We start from the raw sequence: 23,408 nt of genomic DNA, 5'->3' as shown, positions 1-23,408 counted from the left end.
CCTTTTCACAACCTGCTACGAAAGATTTGGCTTCACACCCCCAACCCACTTCCTGGGGGCTTGGCCGCAGCTAACTGAACTAACTGAGCTAACACTAGCTACAGTTAGCAGCAGTTAGTAGTCAGTCACTCTGGTGATGTGCTGCCCCCCATTAGTTTGCAGTATGAATCTGACAGGTGGCAGAAACTTACACTCTGCACCTTTAAACAATCCTTAATTTTAGCCTGCAGGGTTGCCAGGTCGTTTAGAGCAGGAGAATCAGTGAAGTGAAGAGCTGTTTGTTTGATTTGTCGTATAAACTTTAAGGCTTCCGATAACACCTGAAGGCAGCAGAGACAGCCACCGGGTTGAATAACAGGACAATGTGAGCACCACCATAGTGTGTGTGTGTGTGTGTGTGTGTGTGTGTGTGCAGGAGGAGGAGGAGGAGGAGCCCGGGCTCCTCCGCCGTGATAACAGGCTGCTGCCTCGGCTCTGTTATCTTCCGTTCCCCGCCGTCCGAGCAGCGGACCTCCTCCGGACTGCACCAGGATTTCATCTAATTCTTATGAAACTTCAGTAAACGCCGGAGCGCTCCTCCCATGGTGTCCCCGGGAGACTCCCCGGCCTCTACTCGACTTTACGGAAACTATCGGCGACCGTTTTGGGGTCTTGAAAATCATGGAAACGTGGTTCTTGAATCACGTCCTCGGTTTGTCTCTGTCGGTGCTCCTGCTGGGTCTACCGGGGCCCCTCGGGGCAGGGACCCCCAGTCACAACAGCACGGATTCGGTGACGGCGGGACTTCACTCTTCCACCGCCACAGATGAACTCGGCGACATGGACAGCAATGCAACTTCAACTTCATCCTCCAGCGAGAGTTTATCACCATCACAGAGGAACATCCTGCTCAAACACACTGCTGAGACACACACTGCTGCCGCTGGACGCTCCGGTAAGATCTCTGTCACTGAGGCCTGCGGGGAAGTGAAACTTCACCCCGAATGTTGCTTAAGTTTGTAATGAAAAAGGCTCCTGCTTTTAATTTAAACCCCATTAAAGTGAGTTACAGCTGGAGGATACAATAGAAATCCAGCAGCAAAGCTTATTTCATCTCCTTCATTTCGGTAATTTCTGTATCATCTTTTAATTAACACTTTCTGTATCCACAAATTAAAAAGAATGACTTAAGCTGCTCCTTCATAATTCAGCCAAATGATATGCAGCATAGGCAGAGTCATGTAACAAGTGCATCGTTCTGTTGGGGCTGTCACTAACAATTATTGCAATTATAGATTAATCCGTTTATTATTTCCTCAATTAATTTATTTATCGTCTGCCCTAATAATTGTGAAAGGTAAGCCCCAAGGCCCCAGTTAGAAGGTGCAATAGGTAAGAGTTTTTGCCGGAGCCTGTCTCCCAGCTCCAAGTCTGAACTGCTGCCTGCACAGCTAACTGAGCTAACCGGCTAACCCATAGAAGCTGCAGTCAGCAGTTACTCCGGTGGTGTGCTGCCCCCTACTTGTTTGCAGTATAGATTGACAGGTGGCCAATTCTTACGTAATGCGTCTTTAAAAACTCAGTTTAGTATCAAGACTGAGAAAATAAGGAAATACTTTAACTTGACTTTTGACATATTTGCTTGGAGAAGAACAAATATACAAGTCAATCTATGATCGATTAATCAGTTTGAGTCATTTTCCAACATTCTCTGAACAATCTTCTGAAATGTGAATATTTTCACGTTCCTTGACAACATTTATTTATTTCATGAGCAATACGATTGAAAAAACAATGATTCCAATAATCAGAAAACTAATGAATATCAGATCTAATAGTCGATAATCCATCGAACCCTAGTATAAAGTATATACAGACAGGTAAATATGCGTATAAGTTACTTTTCTTTGAACTTTTGATACTTAAGTTCATTTATTGCCAGAAAATAACTTTTGATTCTTAAATACAGGTCATACCAAACACTTTTACTCAAGCACTGTTCATGCGGTTGACTTTCACTTTCACCAACGTAATATTTGAACATGAAATCTTTACTTTTACTCAAGTATGATTTTTGGCTACTTTTGACATCACTAAGTAAGGTGAATTTCTGATGTGGACAAAAGACATTTGAGGAGGTCATCTTGGGCTTTGGGAAACATTGATCAACATTTTTACCATTTTCTGACATTTTATAGAGAAAACAACTAATTGGTAAATAGAGAAAACACTCTGTTGCTCGCTATTATTTAACTTTGATGTGTGGAATAGAAATTTGCCCCACCTCTTCATACTGATAGTGTACGACTCCCGTCTTGATCTAGATATCAAATCTGATAAGCGTCCTCGCTCTTTTGACACTTTGACTGGCTTCCTGTTAGAATTTGAGTGGAGTAGTTGCAACAAAAGCTCGTGACATTTGTTCCCCAGCTAATACAGGTGTTGTTAAGGTGAATCATACCTTGTGTCCATCAATTAAACCTGTACTTTTCAAAGACAGCAGTGTTACTCAGAGCATCTTATCACATGTGCAGCATGTGGGACAGTCAAGTTCACTAGAGTCCTTTGATGAGCTCAATCCGTGTATGAAAACAAAGCTTTTATGAATGAATAGCAATAAATGAGATATGAGCACATGGAGAGAAGCAGGCGTATCACAGAGGGATTGGGATCCTTTGAGTTAAAAAAAGACGTACATTTGGTCCACGTGGTGGAAAGAAACCACATCTGAACTGCGTACAGCTTCTCACTTCTGCTGTGCATAAGGCCCAGCGTTAATCACACCCTAAACCCTGAAAAGAAGAAAGCCTTTGTCATTTGAGGTAAAAGCCACAGTCACAACTTCACATGTGACACTGCGGTATAAACTGAATGCAGTCAAAGAGGTAACAGAAGAAGAATCAAGGGCTTCAACTGATCAGAGAGCCAACAGGGATCTGCTAATGATTTGATCCCTCAGAGGGTTTTCGTTACAGCGCTGCACTGTGCTGGAAGCAAAATCCCTCTGAACTCAAACTCCAGCCAGAGGGAGGAAAGAGAGGTTGAAGTTCTGAGGGTGCAAACAAAGACATTGTGGAAAGCTCTTCTACCATTTAGCATTACACTTTGATAAAGGCTGAACGGAGAGCATTAGACGTTTATTAAAGTTTTGCTTCCTCTTTTTTAAGCTGAGAATAGTTCCATGCAACTGCTGTCAGATACTCCTGTTATTACCGGCATTATATTACCATTATTTCTACAGTTCTTATTGAGGCTGGGACAATACGCTTATCTTTCGTTTTTTATTTAAGCAGCATCATCCCTGTACTGCACATAAAAGTGGGAGACACACACTGAAGTGTACTTTGTGAAGTAAGACCAATATATTTAGTTGTTCATGATGCCTTCAGAACATTGTAAATAAGATTAAATGTTTGGCAAAATTAAATATAGCCCCTGAAAACTACACACAACACTAGTGTGAGCCTTTAAATCAGCATCCGTCTCGATGAAATTGAACTTGAAAACTGCCCTTTTAAAACCACAGTCCAGAAAATAAAACATTTTAGTCTAATAGGGTTGATAAAAAAATACAGTGTATGTAATCATTAAGATATATAAAATATATGTGCAGATCTCTCCTCATGTAATGTTTCATATACTACACTCGGGTTGGATTTTACAGCAACAATATAACATTGCCGTGATATGAGGCTGTTTATAGTCTTGGATTTTGGATATCATTATATTGTTATCCAAGTGATCGTATCCACATTATGGATTATTAATCAAACATGTCATTGTTTTAATATTTTGTGAAAGCACCAGTAACCCCCCTAACATATTGTCACAACATAGGTATCGAGGAATGTGGTGAAAAGTATGATGATGTTTGATTTTGTTGCCCCCTCCTTGCATTTATGAATGACTTCAAAACATTGAGGTGTATATATACATATTACGTATCATCCCAGCCTAAAAACTGAGATTTATGCGTAAACTCAGTCGTGCTGCTTGATTTAAGACCAGGAGCTGTCCGGGTATAGTTCCACAGAAACAACGTGAGGGCTAGAAACTTAGTTATGACGACATGGAAATGATTCACTTTCCTCTCTTCTCACCTTTCCTGTGGCGGACCTAGCTCTTCAGCCCACAGTCATCTGGTGACGAACCCACAAACTGAGCTGCGACCTAAAACGCAGCTCAACATTTGGTCACCGGATAAAGTAAAACATTCCAGGTAACAGATGAGCTGTCAGTATGTGATCTGTTGGCAGGCAAACACCAACCATTCAGTTCACAACACTGCTACGTCATACCAGTCGTCCACGCTCATTGTTGTGCTAAACCCTGCTGCACTTGCCCAAGTTGATATGCAGACCGCAGAGTTTGTGAAGTGCAGCAGATGTGAAAACACGACAGCCGCGTTAACACACGAGAGCCGAGAGATAAAACTGCAGAGAATCTGGGAGTGTCCGCCACTTGTTGCCAACACCACGTTCCAGTCTGAGTTCTGTTGCCCGGACTGCGCCGAGAGAGAGAAAATGAAATAATGAGAGAGACACATGCAGAGGAAGTGAGAGAAAGGGAGAGAGAGAGTGGCCCAGTTCTCCCCACAGACTCCCTGTGGACCGGCTGTTCTGCCGCTGAACTCTCCCCTCCTTTGGTTTTGGTTGGTGGCTGCTGGTCGCTACGTGTGGGCTGTCAGGATGCTTTTTTTCTTTTTCAAAGACCGACACTCGTCCTCGGTGGACTGCTGTTGTTCCAGTGCCGGGCTTCTGGAGACCAGCCAGATAAGAAGCTGTCAGAAAAGTGATAGGCAGAGAAAAATCCTTTTGGTCAGAGAAAGACCTCACACAGACTTGGTGCCCAGCTGACGGTTCAATATATTCTGTTCAGCCCTTTTGATGCCCATTTGAAGCTGCACTCATTAATGCTTATATGTATATTATATTGGGTCATGTGACTTTGCGTCCCTTGTTGTGTCGATTTTACAGTGAATTATTGCACTTACCCTCAGCTCTACGGTGCATTATAGCATCTTTCGGCTCCTTGTTTTGGTTTTACTGCAACTTTGCTCAACTTCGAAGCAGCTCTCGCGGCGCCCTTTCAAGCCGCAGTACCCAGGTGTATTTACCATGTGACAGCAGAAAATGTGTCCGCTGGAACAGATTTGGCAGTAGGCTGGCTTCACTGAACACGTAACACATGTGGTTTGTTGGTGGGGCGGCTGCTGCAACCCTCAGTTCCACTGTGATCGATGTCAGCAGGCTACACCGGGCGTGAGGGCAGTGCAAAAGTAGTGTGTCCCCCAGAAATCCTCTCTTACTTTTATACAGAAATGTGTCATACAATATTTTGTTAGACAAAAATGCCTTTACACAGGAAATTACTTTGTCTGCATTGAGCTAACAGTTGGTGGTTGCTTAGTAACTTTATCTGGCTTCCTGTAGATGTTAACTTACCCATGTTACACATAAAATGTTAAAGATTCACAGCTCTGTGCTTGCTGAGGACACAAACTGAAGCTCATCGTCTCGGCTATACTCCACTGGACATCAGCTCCACAAACGGCCTGCATACCTTATATGTTCAGTTTAGCCAGAGAATGTGTCTGCAGATCAGGGTTGGATTTATACATGGCCTCGCAAATCCAGCTGCCTTGCAAGGTATTGTGATTCCGGCAGCAGCCCTATGAGGTGAGAGCAATGGTTTCTTGTCGGTAATGTTGGCCTACCTCTGAGCTGGTTTGCTGCGGAAGAAGAGAATGAAAGGAAAACATGGAGGAGGAGAGTGAAACTGAAGGATCCTTTGCTTGAAATCATTGTTTTGCTTTTCTTGTCTTTCGTTTTTAAATCAAGTGATGTCTAATGTGAGGCAGGACAGTTATCTGGAGCCATTTCTGCATTGAATTTGCAGAACAGCTGCTGAATCATAACATGTGCCTTGATTGAAGATTTTGGACATATCACCCACCTAAAACAGAGCTACTGTCAACCCGACCCTCAAACGACGGTGAAACAAAGTTAGCGGCTAGCTAGTCAACATAACAAAGCCAAAAGAGAGACTATGTATCGGACTTTTAGATTAGTCGGGTGGTCAGAATGAATGCTTGTGTGACCCATTGTTCGTCATTATGTACAATATAGCCTGATATGTAATGGAAACCAATGTTGATACAATATCAACCAATAAACACACAGCTTATGCGATGAAACCTCGATTGTGGTTATGAAACACTTTTGACAAGGGATGCACGATTTTTTACAGCTGATACAATAACTGATAATTACCTGACTCAATAATAGAAACCAACATTTTCGTATTTAATGAAATAAATTGCCAACCTGTAGTATATGCACACCTGTGGCTAAGATGTAGTGAGCAAACAGGGTTTATTTGGTATTCCATAGCTGTGAAGACTTTTTTTTTATTAGCCTGACATCATGCAACCCTACTTCTTACAAACGGTTATTTTACAGTTTATCAATAAACATCAGTCCGCTAAAACAACACTTGAAGTAACCAAAGCATCTTTTTCTGTAAAACAATCCCGAAAGAAAATTTTTTGCAAAAAAGATCAACTTTAAATGTGATGTATCCATTTTATAAACTTGCTCCACTGCAAAGTTTCATAAAAAAAATCAGCTTATGTAGCTTTAAAGTAGATAGTTGATATAAAAATTCAGCTTTATTGACACTTTGCCTGGCTGTCTTATGTAATTCCAACATCCCTAAGTTGATCTCTCTGTCCCTACTGACAAAGGCTAAAACTGCAGAGAAATAGCAGCAAAGCAACAATCCCTATTCTGCCGCTACATGCTTTTCTGACACTTCAGTTGTGGTAATGTTTGGGTGTTTTTTTATGACTTTACAACAGTTTTGTTGCCAGGCTAAAAAAAAACCCCTCTCCACAGACACTGAACATGAACACACACCCAGATCCATTATGACGGTCGTGCTGGCGGTGCCTTGTGCTCGCTCAGCTTTAGGAAGGAAATGGCCCAGTCCCAAAGGAGACAGTCACCACCATTTTTAGGACCTCATTCCTTTGTTAGAGTAGACGAACCGGGCTGCCAATTGTTCCCCACCCAAAATCATTGCCTCTGCAGCAAGGACCAGCACTTCTGTCAAGTATCTCTCTCCTTAATGTAGTGCACAGAGGCATGACGCGGCCTGGTGAGCCCCCTCTGGTGGCCACAGCTGGAAGTCAGCTACAGTGTGTCTGTAATTTTAAGTTAGCTGACATGGGGAATGTTTTACAGAAGGTGTATTTTATTTCTCTACAAAGTAGAACATTTAAAATGTAGTTTATTTCTGTTTGTAACACTCCAAAGGAACTCAGGAGAGTTCTCACTTCTACTGCCCCAAAGATGCAAAAACTCCATGAAGGTCTTAAAGGTGCACTATGTGGTTTTGGGTAAGAAGAGAAAAATCCTCATTGACTGATATTTTCATTTCATTCTGTTTTACTATGTTTATATGTGGCGGACACTGCCACCTTTTTAGCTCCAAACAGTGTTCTTTATTCAATTATGGTAAGAATAAGTATTCCTGAATTTTAATTTCTTCTCCAAAACCACATAGTTCCCCTTTAACTGAGTTAAAATGTTTGTGATATGTGACTCATTTAAGTGTTCTACTATTCTACTATTACCACTATAATTAAAATAAAGTTTATTTTCTGAAATGATCAAGTGGAAGTGGAGTCCAGAGTCAACACACTGCAAAGGGCTAAAACTAACAATTGTTTTGATAATCCATCTGTCTTTTAGGGTTGATTACAATGTTTTCATTTTTTATTAGTATGCCAGTTTTTTTTTTTACTTTTCAATTTTCTTTTCAAAGAATTATTGTTTAGTCTGTAAAGTCTCGGAAAACTGTTAAGTTCCCATTGCCTGACTTGATATGTCCAACAAAGTGTTGAAAATCTAAATTATTACAGAAAAAAAAAAGCAGCAGCTATGGCCACATTTGAGAAGTCTTGGCATTCTTCTTGGTATTTTTGCTTGATAACAACTTTTTGTTTGATAACAACTTAAGGATTTTCTGTCAAACAGCTGATTGATTAATCACCAAATTGTTCCATCTGTAACACCAGGAGACAGCCTTGTGTTGCAATCCTCGCTGTTGTTTGGTATCACAAAAAAAGCTATAATATAGTGAAATAAAAAAGAAAGAGGATGTTGTTAGTGTCAAAGTTGTTGAATATGATCTTTGTCTCTTTCCGCAGACACTGAGCAGACACAAACATTCACAGAAACAAGCAGCAGGTCACTAGAAGCTGTAAGTCTGTCTACTGAGCCACTCATCTCCACCCTTGTTGTAGCCACCACTGAGGCTACCACCACCACCAGCAGCAGCAGCAGCACCCACAGCATCACCAGCAGCACTAGTGGTGGCGGCAGCAGCAGCAGCACCCACAGCAGCACCAGCAGCACCAGTGGCAGCACCAGCGGCAGCACCAGCAGCGGCACCAGCAGCAGCGGCACCAGCAGCAGCACCAGCGGCGGCACCACCAGCGGCAGCACCAGCAGCGGCGGCACCAGCGGCGGCGGCACCAGCAGCAGCACCAGTGGCGGCAGCAACAGCAGTAGCAGCAGTAGCAGCACCAGTGCAGGCAGCAGCACCAGTGGCAGCACCAGCGGCAGCACCAGCAGCGGCACCAGCAGCGGCGGCACCAGCAGCAGCACCAGCGGCGGCACCACCAGCAGCGGCGGCACCAGCGGCGGCGGCACCAGCAGCAGCACCAGTGGCGGCAGCAGCAGCAGTAGCAGCAGTAGCAGCACCAGTGCAGGCAGCAGCACCAGTGCAGGCAGCAGCAGTAGCAGCAGCAGCAGTAGCAGGGACTGGAAGGACTTTGTTAAGACAGACCAGGTGTCAGACGCCTCCCCCGCTGTGTCAAGGGAGGCTACTTCCAGGATGTTGACCGAAAAGGCCAAAACGCCCCAGGTCAGCACCACCTTACGACAAGGAGACGCTTCATCCTCGATGTCCCACACAGCCGTCCACACCGACAGCACCTACACTTCCACCACCATCACCCGAGCTGGGGAGAGGACCCTGCTGTCTGTCACCTCCTCTTCCAGCAACAGCACCTCCTCTGCCTTTACAGAGGACTCCAGTTCCCACCCCTCTACCTTGGGTTTTTCTGCCGGGGCTACAGAGACTGAGGACTACACCCGCAGTGCCCCGTCCACCAGGACAGACAGGGGGGACACAACAGACCATCACATGACCCACTCCTTCTCAGAGACTGGGAGCCCAGAGGCGTCCAGAGGAACCCAAAGTTTAAACGGACAACCTAACGCCACCCAGCATCACCACACCTCCACTTCAGAAGAGACTCCCGACTCGACACCACCTTTCGGAGTGACAGAGCCCAGCACCGACCAATTTGAAGCATCGGTTTCCTCCACACCTCCGGTCACCTCTCCCGCAGAAGGTCCTGCAAACGTTTCAGGGACGGAGCAGGAGTCGGGCTCTAGTGTTGGAACCTCCACTGAGTCCTTCACTGGAGTCCACAGCTCCAGCACTCAGAACCAGCAGGGCACTGAGGGGGATTCATCCCAGACGAGTGAACAAAGCTCGGGTTTCGGTCTGACCACAGGACCCCCAACCGTCAGCAGCAGCACACCTAAACTGGATGACTCTCTAACAGACACTCCAGCGTGGGTTCATGACGTCCCCCTCACCACCACACCTGTCGCTGCCACAGAAAGGTATTTTTTTATTAAAGTTTGGGCTTAACTTACGATTAAATAAGTAACAGGATAATTGTTCAAGGAGAGATATTTGTTTGTTGCACAATATGCTATTATTATTTATAAGTATTGTTTAATAGAAAACTCATATTCTGTTTATACACTACACTACAGTTGTTATTTCAGTCCCGAGGCGCATGAGTGTATATAAGGAGGAAAATGTTTATTAATGTCCTTTTTTTTTTCAACAGACCCCATATAACAGAGGAAAACACTTTCAAAGCCACTGCCTCCACCACCCCCAACACGACTACCACATCACCCTCACCTGCAACCTCATCCCCCAGGTTCAGCAGCACCATCAGCGGCTCAGCTTCCGAGTCACCTACCGATGCCACCATCTCATACACTATGCACTCCACTACAGCCCCCACCCTGGCCCCGCATACCAATGCGACGCACCCAACTCACCGTGAATCATCGAGCCAAACCCAGGGGCCCTCAACCGGGATGGATAACCCCACAACAGTCACCACCCTGCAAAGAGAAACAAGTTCCGTCACTCTGAGAGTCACCACAGCTCAGAGCCGGCACATCAACACCACCTACACCCAAAGCCCCACGACTAAGAGTACAGAGGCTCCGCACACCATCGGGAAACAGGCTGACAGAGGGACTACAGAGCTGGTGGTGAGCACAACACCCACTGACGTCAGATCCACCAAGGCACCACCACCACTGCCACCACCAAGTGAGTGGTTTACACTCTTCCTCCGTTTTTAACCGACCATCCTTGACATGCAGTTTTTACAGCTATGTTTACAGCTGTTAAAATGGCTGTTCTCCTCTCTGACCTACAGGAAACCCCTGTGTGTCAAACCCTTGCATGAACGGAGGGATGTGTGTGAGCGAGGAAGAGCATCAGTACACCTGCCACTGTCAGCAGGCATGGACAGGACCGAACTGCAGCCATGGTGAGCTTCTCTTCTCTTCCTGACTATTTGATGGGTTCAAAATGAGTGTTCACGTTCATAGGTTCAGTCTTCTATAATCTAGTATTATAACACCTGTGCAGATGTGGATGAGTGTGAGAAGGACCCCTGTCCGGTCGGATCCACGTGTGTGAACACGCGAGGCTCCTTCAGCTGCGAATGTCCGCTCGGCTTCGACCTGGAGGACGGGCGCACCTGCACCCGAGGTGAAACCCTCTTAATACAAAACAATCATTTAATAATAGATTATGATAATTTACTACTTATTCAAAAGCTTTTTTCATGATTAATTTCTTTGTTCCCCTCTGTAGCAAAGACGTTTCTGGGAACATTCAGTGTGAACAGACTGCCACATGACCCTGTCGTCTTCAAGAGCACCACCATGCACGAGATCCAGAGAGAGATCATTAAGCTGGTGAGAGGCAGTCCGCATCACCGAACCATCAGATTTCTGAGAAAATCTCCATTGGGTTCATGTCTGTTATATCTGACACGCACTCTCTTCCTGTCTCAACCTCAGCTCAACGCTTCGTTGTCCGTCCTCCAAGGTTACAGCCGCTCCATGCTGAGTACTAAGTAAGTTCTTGCCATTGCTGAACCATCTTCTGTGTTTTGTTGTTATACTTTCAAAATCTCAAAAAGGAAAAAGTGGTTCTCTCTCTAAAAAATCGACCATGTCAGATTGTAAAATGTAGACGAGATCTGAATTATTAGACCTCAGGATTGTTAAATCTATCGTAGACCTCTGTTATGACCTCCGCTGATGTCTCTCCACAGAGGAGAGGACGGGGTTCGTATCTCAGCCGTCAACATGTTTTCCATTTCCACGGACGTGACGAGTGCTGAGGTCTACAACAGCATCCAGATGTCTCTCAGCAACTGCAGCTCCTCACTGGCCCACTGCCGGCTGGTGCTGCACCACCAGCTCACCTATCACGGTAATTATAATCATAATGAACTTCAGCTCGTTTGAACCATATTCAATCCTGTTTTTACTACTTTTACTGTGGCTGAGGACAGGGCTACCCAAAGCAGCTGTGAACATGTTTGCAGCCACCAGAGGGCACAGTTTAGCCACAAATAGCTTCTTCCTCGGGACTTTAGTACACGGTGCAGCGTCACATCACTGAAACTTCTACAGGGGATCCTACAGATGAGCTCACATATACAGCAGCGGTTTTATGAAGTCATGATGGATTCTTGTGTCGTCATAATCCTGATTTATTGTGTGCACATTTTGTTTTCAGTTGAAAGTCTGTGCGTGGCCCAGAAGACTCCGTGTGACACGGAGCGCTCCACCTGCACCGACAGCAGCGGCACCGCCCAGTGCCAGTGTCTTCAAGGATACTACAAACATAACCCAGACGACCTGTCCTGCTTAGGTATGCGGGTCTGTCCTGTTAGACACAATGGGTGCTTTCTCATCTGAACAGCTAAATATAATATAAATTATATTGTAGCACACAATAATGTACATAAAATGTAATAACAACGAAGTTGTAATAAAATGTGCCTTTAACCTGATCGAAAAAGTGATTATATAATTATAAAACTGATGAAGTTATAATTTTGATGGGTAATAATAATGTAAGAAATTATGCCTATGTCTTCATGATTGTTTAGCATGCATGTATACAAAATGTATAATACTGTTAGTGTCTAGTTAGCCTACTTAAAACATTAAGATTTGACATTATCAGGAAGATAATGAAGATAATGAAGATAAATATGATTTAGCCCTGTCAAAAAATCCCCCAAAGAAATCAGTGGTTAACCTACTCTCTGAAATGTGTCTTTTTAATCATTCGAGTCATATGACGTAGATATGTTGGGTTTTAGTTTGTTTCCCCTTCTTCATTTTTTAAGGTTCCTGGACAAAAACAAGAGGAAAAAGTATATTACTCCAAATTTAATGTGAATATTGGTGAAATCAAGGCTATTGACTATCAGTAAAACAACACTGAATTGTGAACTCCAAGACGTACGAACATACCAAAACGTTTAACTGAACATTTTCTGATCATCATTTCTTGTTTCAGAATGTGGGGATGGCTACAAACTGGAAAACGGCACCTGCGTTCAGTAAGTTCAACCATCGTTCCGTCACACTGTGAATCCAGTTACACTGAAAGATGTAAGGCCACGTTCTCAACACAGAATCTGCTTCTACCCTTTTAGGTGCATGTTTGGATTCGGAGGATTCCAGTGTGGAAATTGTAAGTGGCTCGAAAAAAACCCTGAACACACAAAATGTAACGAAGATGTTTTTTCTAAATCCAAGTCGAGAAATCTGCTTTTGTGATCTCTGCATACGTTTTGTAAAGTTTAGCATTTGACACGCTGTTATTTGATGTTGCAGTTTACAAGCTGATTGCAGTCGTGGTGTCACCTGCAGGGGGCGCGCTGCTCCTCATCCTCATCATCGCTCTCATCGTCACCTGCTGCAAGTAAGACGGTGCAGTAATCTGCTGCGCACCGCTGTATTTTCAAGTTGATGATTTAAAAACAAGTGTAATTATCTGTTGGTTGAATATTTAAAGAGTAACTAAAAGGATTAGTTCAGCCAAATTACCAAAAGTTAATCTTTTACAAACTGTTTGACCTCAAAGGAAAGACAAGAATGACATCAACAAGATCATCTTCAAGAGTGGAGACCTGCAGATGTCCCCGTACGCAGACTTCCCTAAAAGTAACCGCATATCCATGGAGTGGGGCCGGGAGACCATAGAGATGCAAGAGAACGGCAGCACCAAGAACCTGCTGCAGATGACCGATATTTACTACTCTGTAAGGACACCAACAATAGAATTTTCATTTGAAGCCTTCGTTTCAATTTAAGACTTTTTTGTTGTATGTTTTTTGATACCAGAAGAATCTGCATATTAACTATGTCCTGTGCATTTTTCTGTCCCTCCCCTCAGCCTGCGTTACGTAACTCAGACCTGGAGAGAAACGGACTGTATCCATTCACAGGCCTGCCGGGTTCTCGCCACTCATGCATCTACCCCGCCCAGTGGAACCCCTCCTTCATCAGCGACGACTCACGAAGAAGAGACTACTTCTAACCGCCCCACTTTGAACTCAAAACACACACAAACACAGAAACTTAGCATACACTGACGACTGTGACATGTCACGGTGATGCTAATGTGTGAGCCACACTGTTTCTGAGAGCCCATCTGCACTCGGGGATGCACACCATGTAAATGTGTGTGTGTGTGTGTGTGTGTGTGTGCATGTGTGCATGTTACCAAAGTGCACATTTTTTGCAAGTAAAATGTCTCCTGAGAGACGTCTCCTGTTCTTGTATAGCCATTTAGGTGTTTTTGCATGTTCTGGGTCATTTACTTCAGCTCACACATCACACTGCTGCTGTCGCGTTAAAGACTTGCTTAATGTGTTTTTCCAGCCTTTCCAGGGAGCCACTGATTTTCATTTACTTCGCCACGCGATGAAAAACAATTTGCAGACACTTGCTCGCGGTAGTCGACCCATGTTGGTAAACATCACATCTGCCGGCTATGTATGTTGTTGCTGCCTGGTAATGTAGTGCAGATTTCCTTGAAGAATCTGGACTGCAGTAATGCATTCAAGATATGATGCCCCTTTGTTAATTCACAGAATGTGACATTTAAGAATGTAGGAAAAACACATTTAAAATAAATAAAACAAACAAACAGCAGTAATGTAAATCTTATTTAGTGTGTAGCTAATAGACTAGAACATGCAAAAACACTGAAATGGTCCTTTTAAGGGGAGATGCAACAGGTGATTAGGGTGGGAAAAAAGAGAAAAAATCTGATATTTGCTATATTATCCAATTACATATGCACTGAAATTTGGCTTAAAATGTATTTTTTTGATGTTTTCTTTCTGCAAGAAGACATTTAATGGAAGCAAAGTAGCCCAAAATCTTTAAAAAAAACAACTGTTTTTTACCTGTAGTGTCTCCCTTTAAGTGCTTAAGTATGGATGAAATGCCACTGCTGTGATAAGAAAATAATCAGTTTATTTCTTAGATAGTAGTCTGAGAATAAAGTATTGATGAAAAGGACAAGAACAAACCACTGAATGATGCACAAAGTTCGGTTTTATGCCAAAAGAAGCTGCGGAACGACTCTGAATTCTGATGCCAACCTTTATTTATTCCCCCGTATGTCGGAGTCCTCGACGTGTAGCACAGTGGACATCTCATACACACACACTGACAGGCGTGAGAGGGATAAACCTGTGGCTTTAAGTGTGTGTGTTTTTTTTATGTGCGTGTGACTTAGTGAGTGTGTGTCTGAAGTATTAGAGGTGCGTGAATGTGTGTGAGGAATAATTATCTGTATACCAGAAGGATCATAACTGTCGATGAGTGTTTGAATGTATAGATGTATCATTATTAGTTTGCTGTTCTTTTTCTGACATGGAGTATTATTTTTATGTGAATGTTTTCTGTTTTTGTGTTCATGTGATCTGTTGATTCTGGCGTTTTAGTCAGACGTGCTTATTTAAATAAAAAAATACAAAATTGCTCAGCGTTTTTTCTCTGACACGATCTCTACTGCTTGGCACTGAAATTTTCAATCATTTTTAAATTCAAAGAAATCGAGCTTTCAATCACATCTCAAGGTTTTCATCAGTGAGTGGAGTTTGCTTGGTTGTCATGGAGTTAAGATAAGTATGTGATAATACAACATATTTAGATGGTGACACCGACTAAGTTATAATTCACGTAGTTCCGTATGTTATAAGGTTGCACAGGGATGAAGACTATGCCGTTGAACGCTGCAAAAAAGCTAAAAAGTGGATAATGTGTCAAGGTTTTATTTTGTTTTTGACTTCATGTTTTATATTATGTTATACTATTAAATCATGAATCAAAATTTACAGCTGAGTAAGAGTCATTACAACGTACACTGTTACACTAGTTGTGTTTTTTCTTTCTGAAATGATGACACCTTGAGTCCCCTCTACACAACTTTCTGGTGTTTTCTTAATGTTAAACAGTGGCAATCAGTCCTGAATTCAACAGATGCAAAGGTGCACCCTCGTTTTATAAAACAAACATATTCTACATGGATGTTCCCTCTGTGGACAAAGTGTTTTACATGTTCTCTGGTTCATTTAAGCTGCTCGCCTGTAGGTCGTTGTAAAGCCATTGGCTATACAAGCAACAAGTGGCTCAAACCAATGCATGCTTAAAGATAAAGCTCCAGGCTCCAGTTGACCGTGTAAAGCTTGCACTAACTTATTTTGTTAGTTGCGGTCTACAAGACACTCTCATCTCTGCGGAGCCGGAGTTGTGAAGCAATTCGCTTTGCCCAGTATGAAGATTGGAAACAGGTAGCGTAGCTCTCAGTTAAGTTAAAAAAATCCACCTACCAGCCCCTCTTAAAGGTTCAATGTGTGCGATTTGTCCTGCTGTCTAAAACTGATGTCACACTCTTGGCAGCATAACGGCCAAGAGTGTGTGACATCAGAGAAAAATGGCAGCTGTGTGAATATGGTCACTGTGTCTTTTTTCTACATTTTCAAATGATACCATCTGAAAACAGACATGTGGATGTATAGTTTTGATGTAAATGTATTGTTGGGTTTAATGTTAACGTAACTTTGTTTACTGTATGGAGTCTGAGTGCAAACATTGTTGGTTTTTATGAATTTTATTTGAATATAGAGTAGGTGTTGCCAAGGAAACTAATGGGGCTCCCAAAAACTGACAAACAGTCACCAACCACTGTGTACTTTCTCTATACATTGCCTGCTCAGGTGGATCTCAGAAACAAAACTGGTATTCCGTTCTTTGTGGTCGCCGTCGTTTACATAATGACTGTATGCATCTGACTGCTCTGGGGCATTTACATCGGTTTCTTATCAGTTCTCCGACAGTGTAAGGACGAGCACAATCCACGGAGCGCTGCTTGTGACATTTTGACATCGTTAAACCTCCAATGGAGCCTCAGGTCGTTTATCTGGCTCAGCTGTTTTTCCTCTTAGTCAACGGCCCTCTCATCTTCTTCAATCTCGCTGCAAACATCTTCTACGCGTGTTGCTTGATCTTTCCGAAAGACGGACGAAAGCTCAAACAGCCTCTAAAGATCCTCCTGGAAATTCTCACCTGGTGCTCTATTATTTATTGTGTGTCTTTGGCTTCAACGTGTGGTGTCATAAAGGGACAGGATGGCCAACATGAACGGTCTTCTGTGGCGTCGATGATTCTGCTGTTCTATGTGCATCAGAGCATGACGCCTTCTGTTTGGCTGAACTTCTACTACTACATCCAGATTGTTCCATCACAGCGAGCTCTTCTGATCTGGATAAAGAGGAGCATCAGGTCGGTCATCTACACGGCGCTGCTTTCTGACGTGGTGTTTTTTTTGTTCTGTGGTGCCACAAATGCGCTGAATGAAATCTACAGAGGGCTCACTGTTATTAACAGCACATGGACTAAAGGTTACTCTGATGAACTCTACTTCATTAGCGAAGTAAATTTCTATGTTGTCAAACTGCATACCCTGGGCTGTCTGTTCATGATGACGTTCTCTAGCTTTTCCACAGCCCACTACCTGCACAGACACGTGAGAAGTGTGTCAAAGGGTGGCTCCATCTCCTCTCAGAGGATTCGAAGGCAGGTTAGAGTCACCATCAGTGGGATCTTTCAAGGACTGCTCTACTTCCTCTACGGCACTTACTATTTCTTTGATTCACTCTTCGGCCAGTTCTCCAACCATGTTATCATCAGTGGTCAGATCTCTTTCACGGTCACCTCGCTGTACATATCAGGCACCACGGTCAACTTGGGCATCGGTCAGACTACGTTCAGGCAAAGAGCAGCCGATGTCTGGAAGGCACTCAAAGCAGTGTGTGGTGCAAATGGGGTGAAAACACGCACCAGACAGTCGACATCAGGTGAAATATCTGATATTGTAACTGTGACCAGAAGTCATTGTGAGTAATCACATAAACACAAAGTCATAATCTGAGAGATCAAAAAAGTCAAAATTGTAATTCATAATTCAGATTTTTTTTTTTTATCAAGTAATGCATACTATAAATCTCATAAATATGATTTATCCCATTATTATTATTTTTTTCACTATAAAACATTTCATTAAGACTTTGGTTCTCGTAAATGAGACTTTCATCTTATAATTTCAGCTTTCTATCTGACAATTGTTACTTTTTTTCTCATAATTTTGATTTTTTATGTCTTGATTATGAGCTACAATAGGATTGTTTTTATTTTTTAAATCGAGGCAATCTGAAAAAAAAAAGCATTTTCTTTTCTTTAACTGATGGAAATGGGCTTCCATTTTTAGATCGCATACTTATCTTAACTCTGTATCATTACCAATACTGCTTTCTCTATTTTGGTTTGATTTTAGCTCACATATTTTACTATATGTATCTCATTTTATTGTCATTCTGTCAGGTACTGATGTTATGTACTCCTCTTACACTTTATATTTACTGCTCTGTGCTTTTTTATTTTTATCTTCCTGTCATTTTTGAACAACCTCTGGCACAAGAATTTCCTTGCTGATTCATAAAGTTATTCTATTGAGATGTTCTAATTTTCATGTGATGTAAATATGCCTACCTAAATTACTACATTGCACAGGGTTGGAATACCTCACAGGTTTTGTCTGTCACCACTGAATTCAACCCTCACCAGAGTCTCTGGTTCTCCCTCTCCTCTCCCCCCCTCTTCTCTCTGTAATGTTGTTTGTGTAGTAAAGCACATTTCCCCTCCAGCTCCAGTAAGCGGTCAACATTACTGAACATAAACACCTGAAAACATAGGTCAGCTCCACAGATCGCTGCTGCAGTCAGGTTGACAAAAACAGCAGTGAAGAACTTCCACTTTTCAACCACAGAAGTGAAAATGATTGTATCTGAGCTCTCCTCCTGTCAGCTAATGTCTCCGTATCAGAGCAGAGTCCGATTTGACTCCAGGTGTTTATTCCTCCTGAAGGCCTGGCTCTGCACCTGACCCACTCCTCCAGAGGCAGCCGGCTCTGAGCAGCTGCGGCACCTTGTGGCAGAGGTCTTTTGTTCCGTTTAGGTAGAGATGCGTATAACACAGAGACATGTTAGTGTTAGGCCACATGTACTGTATGTGAATGGTTATGATGTCATAATTTTACCTTTGGATACAACTAATGGAGATCACATTAAACCAACAAACAAACAAACAGTTGTCGTCATAGTAACCACACTCTGTATTATGTTCACAGCAGGTAAATGACTGACGTCGCCGTGTTGTCCTGTTGTATTTTACATACTGTATGTTGCAGGTAATTTGTGGGCCTACCTCAGAAACATGCCGCATTGATAGTCCTTCCTTTGTGGGAACACTAGTTTACATAATTCAACTTTCGGACCATTTTGATTTTCCTGTTTCCTATCACTTCTCTTACAGTCAGGCTGAACACAACTGAGCACACACATCGAGGCACAACTTCCTTGTGACATTTTGACTTCTTTAAACCACCAATGGACCGTCAAATCGTTACTCTGGCTGAGCTGCCTTTCCTATTAATCAACGCCCCTCTCGTCATCTTCAATCTCACTGCAAACATCTTCTACGCGTGTTGCTTGATCTTACCGAAAGATGGACAAAAGCTCAAACAGCCACTAAAGATCCTCCTGCAATGCCTTGTTGGGTGCTCAGTTATTTATTTTGTCTCATTTGCCACAACGTTTGGTGCATTAATGGTACAGGAAAGAGTAGCGTTTTTGGTCTCATGGATGATTCTTCTGCTCTATGTGTATCTGAGCGTGTCGTCTTCTGTTTGGCTGAACTTCTACTACTACATCCAGATTGTTCCTTCACAGCGAGATCTTCTGATCTGGGTAAAGAGGAACATCAGGTCGGTCATCTACATGGTGCTGCTTTCTGACGTGGTGTTTTTTTTGTTCTTTGACGCCACAAATATGCTGAAAGAAATCTACAGAGGGCTCACTGTTATCAACGGCACATGGACTGAATATCACTCTGATAAACTTTTCTTCATTAGCAAAGTAAATTTCTTTGTTATCAAACTGCATACCCTGGGCTGTCTGTTTATAATGATGTTCTCTAGCTTTTCCACGGCCCACTACCTGCACAGACACGTGAGAAGTGTGTCAAAGGGTGGCTCCATCTCCTCTCAGAGGATTCGAAGGCAGGTTAGAGTCACCATCAGTGGGATCTTTCAAGGACTGCTCTACTTCCTCTACAGCACGTTCTATTTCTTTGATTCATTGACCTACAAGTTCTCCAGCCACATTATCATCAGCGGTCAGATCTCTTTCACGGTCACCTCACTGTACATATCAGGCACCACGATCAACTTGGGCATCGGTCAGACTACGTTCAGGCAAAGAGCAGCCAACATCTGGAAGGCACTCAAAGCAGTGTGTGGTGCAAATGGTGTGAAAACACGCACCAGACAGTCGACATCAGGTGAAATATCTGATATTTTAACTCTGACCAGAAGTCATTGTGAGTAATGTGTGTATGATGTGGTATCGCTTGAAATAATCATTATACAGAGGTTTATCTCATGAAATGTTATGCTTTATGCTAAATGTCCCTCTTTTAGTTGCATGGAAGCACATTTCTGTCAGTTGAAGTAAAAAATAAGACAAAAACTAAGGAGGATGATAGAATCCATTCCCATGGTAAGTCATAATTATGAGCTAAAAAGTGTTAATTATCACATAAGTCATAAATATTAGATTAAAAAAAAAGACAATTATGAGATCTAAAATAACAGAACAAGATAACGAGATAAAGAAACTTATGAAAATTAGATAAAATGGTCAAAATGATCAGATAAAATAGGACATATTAGATACAAGTTATAATTATGTGATAAAAAGTTTAAGTCATGACTTTTGTAATATATATATATATATATATATATATATATATATATATATATATATATATATATATATATATATATATATATATATATATTCACTTATTTGACTAAGTTAAGAATAATCCTCTGGGATCAGACAAGTTATATCTGATCTGATCATACTTTGTCTTATCTTGTCTTAGAAAAAAAAAACATGGCTGTATATACCTATATATACCTGTTTCTGTGGGAATTCACAGTGATGTCCTCTATTTGCATGTTCTGATTTGCGTGTGATGCAAATACTTCAGTTGCTACATTGCACAGAGTTGGAATACCTCACAGGTTTTGTCCGTGAGAGCACTAGAGGGGAAGAGGACACTGAGATGGAAGCAACAAACCATATGAAGATGGATGGGAAGGGGTTCCCGGATCCACTCCCAAAGATGTGTGGCTGAAGGTGCTTCTCAAAATAAGGACAGAAAAGCTCAGCAGGGGTGGAGGACTGGAGCACGCTGATTGATCTGCAGCCTTTAATAGTGCAAAGTGACCATTTTAACAGTACTGAGACTTCATCTGAATCAAAACTAAGAATGGACTTTAAAACCATTGGCCTGATCAATGTGCCTTTTGCTTTGCTTAGCATTATGGCTTGTGCATTTTTCATCTTTTGCATGGTCCGTCCACTTCACGGACAGAGGATCAAGCAGCCTCTGAAGCTTCTCCTGTGGACCTTGATTTGCTGTACAATGACTTTCATGATGTCAGCTCTAGTGGTCTTTTACTCTATGATCACTCTCGACTTCAGAGCCTTGATAGGCTCAAATGTTGTCTTTATCTGCAATTTGTCCCCTAGTATGACCTCCTCCGTTTGGCTGAACTTCCTCTACTACACCCAGATTGTACCTACACAGAGAGCCCTCTCTGTCTGGATCAAGAAGAATATCAAACCCATCATCTACTGCGTTTGGTTTGTTGAGAAAATTATCAGTTTGTTTGGTATGTGCCTTTGGCTTTTTGATTATCTGGATTCGCTTCATTTTGGTGTTGATACCTTCGCTGACAATTCCACAGTGAACGAGACGCTGTCTGTTCAAAAGCCTTCCACTGAATCACGAATAGGCATGTTTGCCATTGCATTTTTCACATTCAAGGCCCACTTTATTGTTTGCCTATGTGTTATGGTGATGTCTAGCTGTTCTACTGTAGCCTACCTGTGCAAACACATGTGTCGTATGGCTGCAAATGGGCAGCCCTTGACCTGTCCACGGGTCAGAAGTCAGGTGAGGGTCGCCATCACTGGCCTCCTGCAGGGAGTCCTGTACATGTTCTGTTCTGTGTGGACAGTGTGCAACTATTTTACTGAGTACATCTTTACTGAAAATAATTCAGGCTTTACAATAATCCATTTCACTGTGATCAACTTGTACATGATGTGCAGTATGTTCAACATGGGAGTTGGTCAGGGTGTGTTCAGGCAGCGAGCATCTGACATCTGGTTCAGAGTGGTTCAGTGGTGCAAAGCGTCTAAAGTACAACAGTCAGAGCAAGAGGGTTGATCAATGAGCCTGCTGTAATAAATCTATAAACCGTAGATGCAAGCTGTCCCCGAGGTGTATGATACTAATGCAGCAGCTCAGAGACAATAACTGCTTTTTATGTTTCAAAGGTAAAACTCTAACGTGCGTCTGCTTTTGTATCAACACAATTTATGACCATCAATTCTGGGGTATGTTCAAACCAGGAAGACTGAGATAGAAATTGTGTAGATTTTCCCAAAAATTATGATGTTGTTGCATTCTGTACTTTTTTAGTGTCATATGTCCTCACGTCAACTTGTAAAAAAGTGTGTTGTATGTATTTGTCTCATGTTATTTAAAGGATAAATTCACGCCCCCCAAAAAAACACCAACAAAAAATAAGTTAATCCAGGGCAATCTGGGAAGCACAGAGATCCAAAAATCGATTTGAAAAGAAGTTACATGTGCCATAACACTTTTAGATTAGCAGCAACAGTGAAGATTTTGGCTTTGTAAAGGATGTAAATAACGTCTATTTAAATCACCCTGGGGACTCAAGCAGTTAAGAAACCTCGATTACGCTGGATGAGCTGTACGGAGCCATTTTTTAAAAATGTTTTTTGTTTTTGGTTGTTTTACATTTCAAAACAAGACCGCATCTTAGTCAGTCGTTTAGGAGAATGCTGGAACGCTGTGGGGGGTGGGGGCTAAAGTGGATATTTTTATTCCTTGGGTGAACTTTTCCTTTAATCCTTTTTTGCATTTGCTCATTTAAAAAGTGTGATGTAGGTCCTATTTACACCAACCAAGTTATGTTTTACTGTATACATTTGGGTTTCAGCTCTGTAAATGCTTGAGTTCTGCTTTTCTAATGCATCATTCAGAGTTCAGTGAATGGAAAACTGTTGATTTTAACTTATATGTTCTAATGAAAAAATGTATTTGTTCAATTAGGATTTGGGTGATTTCTTCTTCTTCTTGTAAATCTTGTGGCTAAACTTGTTGTTTGCTTTCCACCATTATCATGTATGTGAACATTAATAACTTGTTTGCTGCACACTTCTCCACCTCGTTTTTTGTAGTTGAACTGATTTCTGTGTCGCTCCTGCATACTTGAAAAAATACTATGACAAAAGCTCCACCTTTCGTTGAAGTCTACATATGTTTTTATCTTACTTTCTCGTCTGCATCGTATCTGACTGCAGCTGTGCCCCAAAACACCTGGAGTCAGATTTAGGTCAGGATTCCTTGTAACTTTTTGCTCTCACTTAATGAAGAGACATAAACACACACACACACCACACACACACACACACACATATATATATATACACATACATATAAAGATTAATGATGAGGAGGTGGGATTAGATAAATTCACACTTATTCCCAGAC

General features: G+C 42.3%; 2 protein-coding genes across 2 annotated transcripts; both read left to right on the top strand.

Moving 5' to 3' along the window:
* The first annotated feature begins 476 nt into the window (after positions 1–476).
* Positions 477–15,174, top strand: heg1 (heart development protein with EGF-like domains 1). The gene is made up of 15 exons (XM_030428553.1): positions 477–934; positions 8,192–8,533; positions 8,579–9,680; positions 9,914–10,413; positions 10,523–10,636; positions 10,738–10,860; positions 10,966–11,069; positions 11,175–11,230; positions 11,432–11,592; positions 11,902–12,036; positions 12,694–12,736; positions 12,833–12,870; positions 13,014–13,101; positions 13,264–13,441; positions 13,576–15,174. Exons 1-15 carry the CDS (start codon positions 661–663, stop codon positions 13,717–13,719), a joined length of 3,402 nt encoding a protein of 1,133 aa, XP_030284413.1. The 5' UTR covers positions 477–660; the 3' UTR covers positions 13,720–15,174.
* A 4,440-nt stretch (positions 15,175–19,614) lies between these two features.
* On the top strand, positions 19,615–22,052 carry tas2r201.1 (taste receptor, type 2, member 201, tandem duplicate 1). Its single transcript, XM_030428552.1, has 2 exons — positions 19,615–20,090; positions 20,971–22,052. Exons 1-2 carry the CDS (start codon positions 19,715–19,717, stop codon positions 22,050–22,052), a joined length of 1,458 nt encoding a protein of 485 aa, XP_030284412.1. The 5' UTR covers positions 19,615–19,714.
* The last annotated feature ends 1,356 nt before the right edge of the window (positions 22,053–23,408 follow it).

The sequence above is a fragment of the Sparus aurata genome, chromosome 9 (genome assembly GCF_900880675.1).
Source record: "Sparus aurata chromosome 9, fSpaAur1.1, whole genome shotgun sequence".
Classification (NCBI taxonomy): Eukaryota; Metazoa; Chordata; class Actinopteri; order Spariformes; family Sparidae; genus Sparus; species Sparus aurata.
This window is presented reverse-complemented; position numbering and strand designations above follow the sequence as displayed.